The 13,524-nt window shown below is 42.2% G+C and overlaps 1 protein-coding gene across 4 annotated transcripts in view; it reads left to right on the forward strand.

The window, feature by feature from the left end:
* Window positions 1-11,326, forward strand: part of POC1B (POC1 centriolar protein B) — a 101,866-nt gene extending 90,540 nt beyond the window's left edge. For 3 of the 4 annotated variants that reach the window (XM_077832480.1, XM_077832488.1, XM_077832495.1), the window contains 2 exons: window positions 6,602-6,826; window positions 8,070-11,326. In XM_077832480.1, the coding sequence (XP_077688606.1) occupies window positions 6,602-6,826; window positions 8,070-8,174 (330 nt within the window). In that variant the 3' untranslated portion in view covers window positions 8,175-11,326. Of the gene's footprint in view, window positions 1-6,601; window positions 6,827-8,069 lie in introns of those variants that run through there. The other variant, XM_077832501.1, reaches the window with a different exon arrangement.
* The last annotated feature ends 2,198 nt before the right edge of the window (window positions 11,327-13,524 follow it).

Genomic DNA, 13,524 nt, shown 5'->3' on the forward strand with positions numbered 1-13,524 from the left:
GTTCTGGCTGTAATCTTACCATCATGGTAAAGATTTGCTAAAATCTAAAACTTCATTGCATCAGTCTTTTCCTGAAATGTCATCAGTAGTCAATTATTTCCAATGGCTAGGATTGCTGGTACTATGCATCAGCTTTATCTCCTGAGAGGGTTTCTCAAACTGCAACTACTAAAAATCCTTCTGAGGACATAGAACAATGCACTCATTGCAATGCAAAATTAGATATTCTCAGATAACATCCAAAAGCCTCTTTGGGTATGTCTGTACTGCAATTAGACATCCTCAGCTGGCCCATGCCAGCTGATTTGGGCTAAGGAGCTTGGGCTAAAAGGCTATTTAACTGTGGTGTAGACATTCATGCTCACTGGGACCCTCCCACCTCACAGGGTCCCAGAGCTCAGGCTCCAGCCTGAGCCCAGATGTCTACACCACATTTGAACAGCCCCTTAGCCTGAGCCCTGTGAGCCTGAGTCAGCTGGCACAGGCCAGCTATGGGTTTTTAAATGCAGTTAGACATACCCTTTGTGGGTAGAGAGGTACAAACAATATGCTAAAAGCCAACCCAGCTTCCACTCTAGACCCTTACATACTCACTGTGAAAACAAACATGCTTTCAAGACAATTTTCAATCCTTTTAGTACACATCGTTTTAGTTCATTAGATACCTCTATCAGGATGTCTTTTTAAAAAAAATAAACAGCAAAACCTGCAAACGTGGCCATACGGTGTCAGACTCATGGCCCATCTAGTTCAGTATCCTTTCTGTGACAGTAACCAATACCAGATCCAACAGTAAAAGGTGCAAGAAACCACATAGTGGGCAATTATGATACTGGCAGAGGAAGTCTCCCTCTACTTCCCATTAGAGGTTGGCTTATGACTGAGGCATGAGTTTTTATATCCCTTTGAAAACTAGGGAGTAAGCAGAGATCATAACTTCTCTGTGGCATAGGAAATAATGTCCTAATTAGAGAAGAATTTGTTACCTTTCAAGACAGTTCACATAAAGGATACAGTTGGCATGTTAGGTTTTTGGGAAACTATTCAAAGAAGTCCATCAGAGGCACTGGGTGGAAAAGTATATGAACCCTCATCTCAGGAAGTTTCGCAAAGTAAGTTTCCATTCCTCTGCAGAAAGCATCCTTTGCTAGGAAGGTGCTACCATGTTGGTTTACACGTAACTTCTTAATTTGTAAAGATCTTGCTTTCTCTGGGAGGAGCTCCCATTCCTTCCTATTATTCTTCTGGAATAATTAAACTCTGTTTATCCTTTTTCCCCTTCTGGCATTTGCTCGCTACTTTCCATGAATAATGAAGGAGTAGAGAAGCTATGCAATGGAATGAGAAATGTCTTACATGATAATTTTCTTTCTGCTAGCACTTCTCCCTGGATTCAACCCACTCTGGCAGTCTGGTAAATGACCAGAATGTACACTGAAATTTTTCTCTAAAAGGAGACAGACATATGTTGCCTTAAGGTTAATTTAATATATTAGATCAAGTTGTTTTAATTCTAATAATTGGTTACTGGAGTTTGGCTATGGAAGAACTCTTCTGGTGGCCTGAGCCTAGTCCTGGAGCCTCCAGCAACATGGGACTGCCTCCAAATTCCACAAGTGGGAATCATTGGCCCATGAGTAATGAATTTGGAGAGAAGCTGCAAACAGAAAATTAGGTAAGATTTCTCATTTCTACAGTCACTGAAGTGAAGAAGATTGCTGCTCTTATACCATCTGATGTGGGTCATATTTTGTCAGAAACATATCTAGATGTCTTTAATGCCATTAATCATTAGGTACCTAGTCATACTCGTAAGTTATCTGATTGAAGTTTGTAAACTTTTTTCCAGTGCTCTTTCCTTGTTTATAACTAAGTTGCAGAATTTAGGCACAATTTATCATACATACATACAGAAAGGGCACAATTTATCATACATACATACATACATACATACATACATACATACATATATATTTAAGAAAACTGGTTTGTCTTATTTTTGTGCATTGCTTATTTTCCTTTCAGTGTTTGATCCTTTCAAATTTGACAACTATTAAGTCTTTGTCTCCCACTTATTTATTTAGCCCTTCCCTGCCATGTCATCTCCTGAAGTCTTTGCAGACAATATCAGTGTCCCAGGGGTCCTACTCAAGACACTAAGATAGTATAAGACTTTCTGCCTAAGGAAGCAGTACATGTTGAATTGACCAGAGGCGCTGATGTACTGAGCTGGAAAACACTCTCCACTGCCCGTTCAACTGCTAATGTCCTAGAATGTTAGAGCATTGTTCTGTTGTTAAATCAACAAAAAAAAATCTTTTTTATTTATTTCCTCATGCTGCTTATTCAAGTTGACAGATTTTCTCCTTGGAGTTTTAAGGATACATTTGTATTGGGTTTAGTAACAAAAGTTGTGGGAGTTTCTGAAATTTCTGTTTGATTTACTTACAGTCTGCAGAAATTCAAAAATACATCTGTTGTATCAGCACCGAGACTAACAGGAAACCTCAGCTTCCAAGTAGGTCATTGTTTAGGGCAGAGATTCTCACACTGGGGCAGTCAGAGTGGAAAGTATTCTGCAGGGTGCATGAGAAGCTCTAAGGGTGGGGGAAAACGTACTACACACATTTTACCCATAGCAATGAATAACTAGCAACGCTGATTCCTCCAGATACATCAGGTCCTCAGGTTGCGCTGTGCATTTGACTCTAGATGCCGCTGTGCGTTTTGATGGATTTCTGTTAAGTTTGCATCATACAAAGTCATTGCCATCTGTACATGAATCCGTTTCCTATGACGCAGTGTGGATATTTAATTGAAGGTAGAAGGGGATCTCTGGATAGCTGTCTCAAGCATACAGCCCAGTATGGAATTGCTGTGCTCCAAAAAACAGGTGCACCCCTCACAGTGGTAACAACATTGTGTTGCAAGTAAGCAGTATCTCACTTAAAATATATATTGCTCTATACTTAAATGTCTCTTTTGAATCAATGCCTTACTGTTTTTAATATTTAGTAAGAGTTGCCTGGTTTTTTTAATTGGTATATGTACTTGTATAGTGGGGAGAGGGGGTATAAACTACTACAGACACAAAGAAGGGGGGCACGATCAAGTATGTTTGAGAACCACTGGTTTAGGGTAGACTTAACTTGCCAGGGTCTAATACTCTTAGAATTTTTCTTCCCCCACTCCCAAAAAGTGTGTGTGTGTGTGTGTGTGCACGCACATGTGTGTGTTGTTTTGAACTACTTGGCAATCATTTTAATAGCTTATCAAAAAGCTTGATTTATAAAGCAGTAAGCATTAAGAAAAGACCGGGACTGTGTTCTATATTGCTTAACCACATTTATAATCCTTTTGCTTTTATCTCATAAAAAGATGTATTACTCATGCAGCAAAAAAATGAATTTGCTTTTCAAAAATATTATCAGAAAAAAATAACCTTCTTGCCGTTTCCTGTTATAATTAAACGTGAGAATCCTCTTTCTTCTGTTTTATTAATAGGTTGTAAGATGAGAATGATTTTTGGTACATAGCACCACAATTTATGTTTCTTATTTTTCTCCATTAACCAATTTTGGAGAACTTTTCCAGTTGGTCAGCTGGCACACATGCAGAAGAGCCTTATTAATCCTATTTCCTAAGGATCGTAAAAAGCTAAAAACATCTTAGTGAGTTTGAGGTCCTTTTATGATCTGGAGGAAGGGCATTCCACATACCCAAAGCTACAGAGGCAAGATATGAACAATACCCCTTCTGCCACAACAATTCTCAAGCTACAGCAGCCCCATTTTCTTCTTACATGTCTAAAAATACATAAAGTGAACAGCACCGACTTTCTAAGATGCCGGTGGAGGGGGGGAGGCTCAACCCCCTGGCTCTGCCCCAGGTCCTGCCCCCACTCTACTCCTTCCCCCGGACCCCTGCCTCTTCCTGCCCCTACTCCATCCCCTCTCTCAAGCCCCACCCCACCCTGCTTCTTCCCACCGCTTCACCCCCGCCCTGCCTCTTCCCACCCTATTCCGCCCCTCCCCTGAGCGTGCCCTGCCCTTACTCCTCCCCGTCCTGCCAGCGCCACCTGCACGTGCCAGAACAGCTCATCCGCGGCAGGCAGTAGGTGCTGGGAGGGAGAGGGAGGTCCTAATCGGCGGGGCCACCTGCAGGTGGGAGGTGCTTTTGCGGGGAGAGGGAAAGATGGCTGCTGGTGGATGCTCAGCACCCACCATTTTTTTTTTCCCTGGGTGCTCCAGCCCTGGAACACTCATGGAGTAGGCACCTATGCATAAAATTACATACGAGCCAGAAGGCATCGAGATATTCAGGACCCAGTCAGTTAGGGGCTTTGAACATTTTAGAATTGAAACCTAAAATTGAATCCATGCCCAAACAGACAACCAATGCAAAGAAGTGGGAACCCAAATTTCCCCCTTCCCACCTTGGACAACTGTTGAGCCATTTCTTTCTGCTTTAGTTGCATGCAGAAGTTCAGCTCCTTCCCAAAATAAAGCTAAATTGGAGTAGTTCAAGTGTGATGTCACGAAGGCATACATCACAGCGATCAGATCTTCAGAGATGGCTGCAGACTTGTAACATTCTCAGAATGTCAGTAAGTCTGCCATATCCATGGCTGCTAAGTGATCTTTATAATCTGCCCTGGTCCAAGAGGGGGTTATAAAGGAAAAAAGCAAGTGGGAGAAATACAGATACTAACCTTTTAAAAAAAAAAAAAATCTCCAATGTACAACTAGAATACTATATTCTTGATTATATATAGTGTTGATGCGTATAAATTAGTGGTTCTCAACTCCGGTCCACCACTTGTTCAGGGAAAGCCCCTGACGCGCCAGGCCGGCTTGTTTACCTGCCGCGTCTGCAGGTTTGGCCGATCATTGCTCCCACTGGCTGTGGTTCTCTACTCCAGGCCAATGGGGGCTGCAGGAAGTGGCGCGGGCTGAGGGATGTGCTGGCCACCCTTCCCGCAACCCCCATTGGCCTGGAGCGGCGAGCCACGGCCAGTGAGAGCCACAATTGGCCAAACCTGCGGATGCGGCAGGTAAACAAACCGGTCCGGCATGCCACGGACTTTCCCTGAACGAAGGGTGGACCAGAGTTGAGAACCACTGGTATAAATGTTATGGATTATCTGATAGTAACAGCTAGCAAAACTATACTGAAAGTTCTGTACACTGTATCCTTTATAAACTGTCTCCTAAGTTTATAACATTCACTTGTGAGAACTTGCTGCAGGTTCAAGCTTTGCAGGCAAGGTCTTGACTGGCAAACAACTTTAAAATAAACTACATTCCAAATGCCAAATTTTAGACTCTGGTGCTTAACATTTGGGCATCTAAATCTCTATTTAAACACCTAAATCTCTTTTTTACTGATCTGGTCCAATTCCTATGGAAGTCAGTGTAAAGATGCCTGTTCATTTCAATGGGATTTAGATCCAATTTTTAGCTAACTACTGGTTGATTTGCCGAAATCAAGACCTAGCGCCCCAGCTTTGAAAATTGGACACTAAATCAATTCAATGATATAAGTTCTAGGAATTTATATTGGTCATGAGCAGGATTTTTTATCAAATTATTACAAATTTTACAAATTAAGATGTATTTTACAATTCTCTAATTTGAAAATATATCCAGTTTTAAATTATTAGTATTTTGGAGGATGAGAGGTAAAATTTCAGAATTTTCTCCTACCCTATTTTCGGCCTATAGGGTCATTTCACAAGACTTAAAGAACCGTTAGAGAAGCAGTTACAATTTTAACTTCTTGTGTATTCTGTTTTCTTTTGTAATCTAATGGATATTACAAGGCTAATTTGTGTAAGAACAAAATGTGGCTACTATCATTAGTTTATTTTGGGGAAAGATATATGAGGCATTAAAAGAATGTGACCCTTGGCATCTTGATAGAGCCAGGTAGAGTTGATGTGAGTGACCATCTGGTGACTGCTGACTTTGCAGCCTCTTCTCGCAAGAGAGTGCCATTAGGACTCCTGAGGGTGCAAAAAAAAACTGAAATAAAGCAGCATGAAAGGAACTGATACTGTCACTGTGATCTTGAGGCAATGCTCATATATCAGCATTGTTTGATAGTTTAATCTCCTCTCTCTCCCTCAAATTCAGGTTGTGTGTACCCTTTCAGCCTTTTTCCTCCTCTTGTTCTTTGAGGAAGTCAGTTTCCCAGGAAGATGTAGCTGAATGAGTAGCTAAAAGCTATCTATGGGTGTTTTTCATTGTATAGGATACCTTTCTCTTTTATTAAAGAAAGAGTTACATTGACTTTAATCTCCAGTAGTAAAGCCTCTAATCCCTCAGTCATACTTACCCAACATGTAGTAGTTGGTGTTGACATCATCTGTGAGGATTGCTGAATTTTCTCCATATACTGTGAACTTTTGTTCCCTCATATATCTGCCACAGCCAAAATTCTCTCATTGGTGAGAATGAATGGATGTGATATAAAATTGGACCTTATACAGAAAGCAAGACTGACTCTTTCGTATGTGCTTATGTATGTGCCAATATATTTTTGAAGCATAAAAAACCAGATCTTTATACCTTCCTTTCTCTATGATTCCAACTAAATGAAGTCAAGGACAACTGGCTCTTCAAATGGAGTTTCCACATTCAAAGACGATATGAGCAGTGAAGATCTGCGGTATCGTCCTGCTTTGTTCTCACCAACAAGCTCAAGAAGGAGGCTGGAAGACAAGGTTGAACCAGCTGTGTGTACCGTGGACAAGCGCATAGACATCTCACCAGCTCTGGGTAATGCTTTAGAGCACATTGTGGAGCAGCTGGATGTTTTGACTTTAGTGAGTATGCAATGGACTAGTAACACTTCCTTAATTAATATGGTAATTCCCTCATTACTGGGTAAAAAACCTGGAGCCACACTCATAACCCAAAGTATTAAAATGTGTGGGCTGACTTTACAGATGGCTAGAGCCCTGCTGAATTCTTTCAATCTCATGAAATATTGGCCATGTGAATTAAATTCATTAACGTCAATGTAGAAGGTTATTTAAAAAGCTTTTTCCTGTTATGCAACTGCCAATGGCATTTTAAAACTTTGAAAGGCTATTGTTATATTTTTAACTCTTTGTCTGGCGAAGTTGGGATTTTTCAGTAGTAACTGCTAATGCTGATTTACCAGAAGCCTGCTGTTGACTAGAGAGTGTTAGATTCCAGCTTGAACAATCATGCTCTGGCAGAGGATGAACAAGATAAGAAGGGCAGAACAGTTGAGAGAAGAGCATCCCCATCTTTTGGTAGTTCCAGGACTATAGAGATTTTCAGCTTGAGGGATCCAGGTTGTAGGTATCAAGGTGGAGTCCAGGCACTGGCATAATTCTAAAAATCATTGTGAGACAGAGCAAATACCAGCATTAATCAATGGCTTCTAATTCAGTTGAAAATTCTCAACATCTCCTCTCAGTAACTCAGCTCCAGCCAATTTATATTTAAGGTATTGCACTTTACTTGGTAATTTATTAAAAGTGTACCTAATTGAAATGGGGTAATCAGATAAATGTAGTGAAAGAAATGCAGAGAGAAAATGCTTAATTTATCAGAAGAATCAAAAGGGCTATAAGTTAATTGTGGAATAATGTAGATTAAAGCAGAGCTGTCTAGAAAGTTACCTTTCTAGAAATAAAGTGAATTCTTGGAGGATGCCTTTTATTTAGTACTTAAAAAAAAAAAAAACTTTGTTTCTGCAGTGCTCATTTTTGTAGCTGGAGACCCAAACAATATGTTCCGTTAATGGATAATATTTTATTTTATTTATATTTAAACTTGTGTAAATGAATAATTATCCTGGGATACAATACCTTCCAGTAAGTTTTGTTGAGGCAGGTTTATGCCTTTTGACAATCTTCTTAGTTAAAAAGCCATAGTATTAATTTTGGGTTTAAACGGTAGACTATCTGAAGCCAGTATTGCATTCATAGTATTTTGTTGTTCAGTACAAGCCATTGTTTTTGTGTGTAAAGCATTGTGTACATTTATGATATTGCAGAAATATTTTAAAAATACATTACTGTCCTCTTCTTGCAGACTATTTCAATCCTGGAGCAGCGACTGACTTTGACCGAAGATAAACTGAAAGAATGCTTAGAAAATCAACACAAAATGTTACTTCAAGCCAGGCAAGGAGAATAAAAAGTACAAAGGTAGTTGATCTGTACTGATGAATATGTTTCATACATTCTCAGGGAACTAATAAATGATGTCTTATTTAGTCTCACAATGAGCAAAAAGCAAATTTTGTCTGTTATTTTAACTTGTTGCTTTCAGGAGAAAAAAGTGAAAAAGCACATGCAGTACATTTTAAAGATCAGTGGCAAGCTAACATTTCGTTAACATATTTAATAAAATGTAGTTTAGCAGAAGATTAATACAATTTTAAAACACATTTTGGGTGACTCTTTGACATCCATAGAGCGAGGATTTCACTCTTTATTTTGTTTGTTACCTCTCAACCTTTTATCCTCATTACATTCTACCAGTTGGCAGCCTATACTTCAATACTTCTATAAAAGCACTGAACAACAAACTATGCAATTTTAGATGGAAAGCGTTTATTGTGAAACGAGGTAATGCAGCTTTTTCAACCTAAGTGAGACTTACTTCAAATAAAGTTGCCTTAAGAACAGCAGGTAGAAATTGTACACATAGAGAAATGACAAGACCTGCCCAACTGCTAAGAAATTGCAGGGGGATTTCAGGGAATTCCGTTTTTTAAGAGTAAACAGATTTTTGATGACAAATATGAAAATAAAGTATTTTAACCTTTTATCCAGCACTTGAAGCTGTACAAATCCAGTTGTAAGTAAGGCCATATTTTGTATTTCCATTCATTATATATGCCATTAAAATGTAATTTTCCTATTTAAGATTAGCATTGAAGCAAAACTAAATTTAATATTTTTGAAAAATACCAAACATCAAAGTAAAACTAGCCCTATACTGTAAACCTTTAAGGCCCTGACCCTCCAAATACTTCTGCAGTGCAAAACTTTATGCACTACAAGTAGTCCACTGAAAAGCAGTTAAAGAAACATAAATTAAGCACCTCTGTAAGCCAGTGCAGGATTAGAACCTAAGAGAGTGAGGATTTCTACAATCCTAGTTTGCATTTTAAAGCTTGGATGCATGTGTAAATATTGCTGGTTTGATTATTTTTAATAAAGAGAAGAAGGCAGAAAGGAGACTTTTATTGTAAACATGAATTGCCAATCATTAGAGAGGGATAAATTCTAGCTTCTCTATGATATGAAACTTTTACTTTTTCTTTACATCTTCCTGGTGTCATTAAATGGCAGTTGCAGAGCATCTCTCCTCTAAAATTTACAATCAAAATTGAGCAGTCTTTCCTTTCTGCAGCTTCGTGCTTACATTGTGAATTTGTATTTTGCATAAGACAAAGTGGAGATCATATAAATAATGCAAATTAAGACCTCAGTTGTGCAACTGAATCTGTATAGCTCAGTGGTCACCAACCCGTCGATCGTGATCGACTGGTCAATCCTGGAGACTTTCCCAGTCGGTGTGGTGGTGCATCGGGGCTGCCTGCCTCTAAGGCAGGCTTCCTGCCTGCTGTGGCCCCACGCCACTCCCAGAAGCAGCCAGCATGCCCCCATGTGGGGGAGGGGCAGGGGTCTCTGCGCACGGCTCCAGCCTGCAAGCACCATCCCCGCAGCTCCCATCGCCGGGAATGGGGAGCTGTGGCCAATGGGAGCTGCAGGGGCGGTGCCTTCAGAGAGGGGCAGCACACTGAGCCACGTGACCCACAGGGTCTGCAGAAGTGCATTGGCTCCTTCCGGCCATGGTGCGCTACTGGCTGGTAGGGTGGTGGGGTGGCCCAGCTTGTGATGGGGAGGAGGTGCTGATGTGCCTGAGTGGGTCCAGGGCAGGCAGGGAGCCTGCCTTAGCCCCCACTGTGCCACCAACCGGGAACCACCTGAGGTAAGTTCCCCCCAGCGGGAGCCCGCACCTAAACCCCCAGCCCTGAGCCACATCCTGGAGCCACCACTCCATACCCCCTCCTGTACCCCAAACCCCAGCCCTGACCCTCCTCCCAGAGCCAGCACCCCATACCCCCTCTTGCACTCCAACATTCTTCCCCAGCCCGGAACCCCTGCTGCACCCAAACTCCCTCTCAGAGCTTGCACCCCTCACCCCCTCCTGCACCTTAACCCCCTGCCCCAGGCTCAGCCCAAAGCCCTCTCCCACACTGCAAACCCCTCGGCTCCAGCCCAGAGCCTGCACCCTGTTCCGAACCCCAACCCCCTGCCTCAGCCTGGTGATAGTGAATGAGGTGGGGAGAGCGAGCAACAGAGGGGGGGGTGGATGGAGTGAGCAGGGCGGGGCTTCGGAGAAGGGCCGGGGTGGATCCTGAGTTGCCCTTAAATTCAAAAAGTCATCTTGTGCGTAAAAAGGTTGGAGACCACTGGTATTGCTGAACCCCTTTCCTGTGTTGAGCCGCACTGAAATCACTAGAGCTCTGCTTGAGCACAAGGGCACACCCATGCAGATTCGACTGCAGAACAGGGGCCAAGGTGGCAAACGACATATCTCAAACATTATTATTTAAAACTCTGGTATGATCACCCATTTCTGACCATGCATCACCGGAATGTGTGACGCATAATAATCTGTGAATTTGGTCTATTGATCTATAGGGAAAAAACGTAATCAGATCACACATATTTCTTGAACTGTACTTGTAGTTGGGGGAAGAGGTATTTCATAGGGAACTAGCCTTTCAATTTGGTCATCTGGGTGCATATATATATTTCTGTGCAAATATGTACTTGTAAAATGTCTTCCATGATGAAAGTCATTGTTGCAGTTCTATCTATAGCTTTAAGATAAATCTGTCCTTGGATTATGCAATTATTTATACCACTATACAATGTGTGGCTGCATAAATGCTAGCTTTTAGGTCAATGTACTTTGCTTATCATATTTTAATATTTTCACATTCTTACTTAACACTGAGTTTTCCTCATTTGAGTGAGAGGACTAAAGGCTTGTCTACACAGAGCAGCAATGCACACTACAGGGTGTGATTTCTGAAGCACACAAATGTGTTTCACATTAATTGGTCCATATAGACCCTGCTGGTGTACATTAAAGGTTCCCTAGTACACTTTAACAAAGCGCTGTTTGAAATAAAAATCACACACCCCCATAGGATGCATTACCCCACCATGTAGATAAGCCCTTAGAAATGCAACCCTTTAAATCTCATGCAATTGCTATTTTCTCCTAATGAGCTATCCTTTATTAAAAATAAAAATCAACCTTATCAGCAGAATCATTTTGTTGTTCTTTGAGTGATTGCAGATGTCCATTCCACTGTAGGTGTGTGAGCGCTCCGGTGCAGTTCTTGAAGAGTCTTTCCCTGAGCCATACCCATTGGGGTGGCACGAGCACCCTCTGGTGTCTTGCACCTCACATGCAAACATAAAGGGCTGAGCTGCCCCCGATCCCCCTAGTTCCTTCCCACTGCCCAAGACAATTGTTGGAGCGCCCTTTCTTTGCTTCTGTAAGACATTAGTGAAATCTATAAATAGTACCTGTTGTATAGTTTTAAAGTAATTATTTGGTCAGTGTAAAAAAAAAATTGTTTGTGTGGGTCCATCACCCAGTCTCGATACCAGCTCCAGTACCGGAGATATGCCACACTCTTCGTCTTTCAAGCACTGCCAGTATTGTGGTAAGGCAATGCTTGATGGTGACCATCATTCCAGTTGCCTTGGGGGAGCTCATGTGAGCAACGAATATGATGTTTGTAAGGGCTTTAAGACTCACTCCAAAAAAGACAGGGCAGCTAGATTGAAATGTCTGCTGCTGGAATTGCAGCTATGACCTGAGCCATCTACCACGGTCCAGGCACCAACAACCTTGGCCTTGGTTAATAGTACACCTCCAGCATTACTGGTACCAAGAGACTGTTTTCCTGAGGGGTTTGAGGCTATGAGAGAGTTGTTAAACCTCTCATTGCTGCCATCACCAGCAGTTCAAGAGTCTTACCTAGCACTGGTGCCCAAGGTACTAATGTCAGCGGCTTCACCTCCACACCAGGCAGTTCTAACTGATTCAGCCATTAGGACACCAATTAAGGCGGTGTCGTCTAAGGGAAAGCCACAGATGATCTCCCCAGCTCCCCTTTCTTCAGTCTGAACCTTCGTCTCTGGTACTGATGGTTACAGTATCGCCATGGTCACAAGGAATAAGCTTCTTCTTCAGATGCTGAAGTGGGATCCCATGTGTCCCAACATAGCCAGTTCCACCATATACCACATGCCTTTTGGAACCCAAGAGGTTCTCCCCTCAGTCAAGAGTGTCCCCACTACCAACGCAGTTGGCTCCATCTACTGGCAATCGGGAGCATCGATGCCACAAGTAACCTAGAGTTGGTAATGAGCTTGGCACTGAACAGATTCGGGATCTCTCTCATGAGCAGCCGTAAGAGGAGCAGGAACTGGACTAGCTCCCAGTACCGTTGGCATCCACTTCCTCATCCCCTGATGAGACAATCGTGCTGGAAACTATTTCTTTACCTCCTGATGATTTTAAGATTCATCAGGATGAGGAAGATGGCGATGGTCCTTGACATCCATCCAGAGGAGCTCCAGAAAACCCCACACAGGTTGGTGGACATCTTGGCATCTGCAGCCCCAGATAGAATAGCTCTCCCTATTAAAGATGCCATTTTAGAGCCTACCAAGGTCCCCAGCTTCCCTTTCACAGACTGCAAAAAGAGCGGAGAGAAGATACTATGTTCCCTGTCAAAGGTTCAAACTCCTATATAATTACCCTTTCTGAGCTCCCTTGTAGTAGCAGCAGCCAATGAGAAAGACAGTGGCACTAGGCATCAACCCCTAAAAATAAATTGGCTAAGAGGCTGGACTTTTTTGGGAGGAGGCTTTATTCCATAGACAGATTACAGCTTTGTATTGCAAATCAGCATACTTTGCTGGGCACTATGATTTCACCCTGTGGGATATGGTTTCAGAGTTCAAAGACAGGCTCCCAGATGAGTTGAAACAGGAGTTCCAAACATTAATAAAGGAGAGCAAGATCGTTTCCAGAACAGCCCTGAAGGCCTGGCTGAATACAGCAGATTCTGTAGCTCACAGCCTGAGCTGTCCTGATTACGCTCTTCTGGCCTCCCTCCAGAGATTCAACAGAGCGTCCAGGACCTCCCTTTTGAAGGACCATTGCTCTTTCAGAAAAGACTATGAGATTGTGCATAATCCCAAAGACTAGAACAACACTGAAATCCCTGGACATATGAAGCGGCATTCTGTCCTCATCAGTCCCAGCATTTCAAGGGTTTGCCCCTCAAGCCCAGGACCTGCCAAGGAGAAAGAGCAGAGGTTATGAAAGATGCCCACCAACACCCTCTGCTTCAGCTGCCACCGGGTCATTTACACAAGTGGCATCTTCCAAGAGCTCACTACCAGTTCTTAGAGTGCCATCTTTTTCTTTTCCAATTTTT

The sequence above is a fragment of the Eretmochelys imbricata genome, chromosome 1 (genome assembly GCF_965152235.1).
Source record: "Eretmochelys imbricata isolate rEreImb1 chromosome 1, rEreImb1.hap1, whole genome shotgun sequence".
NCBI lineage: Eukaryota > Metazoa > Chordata > Testudines > Cheloniidae > Eretmochelys > Eretmochelys imbricata.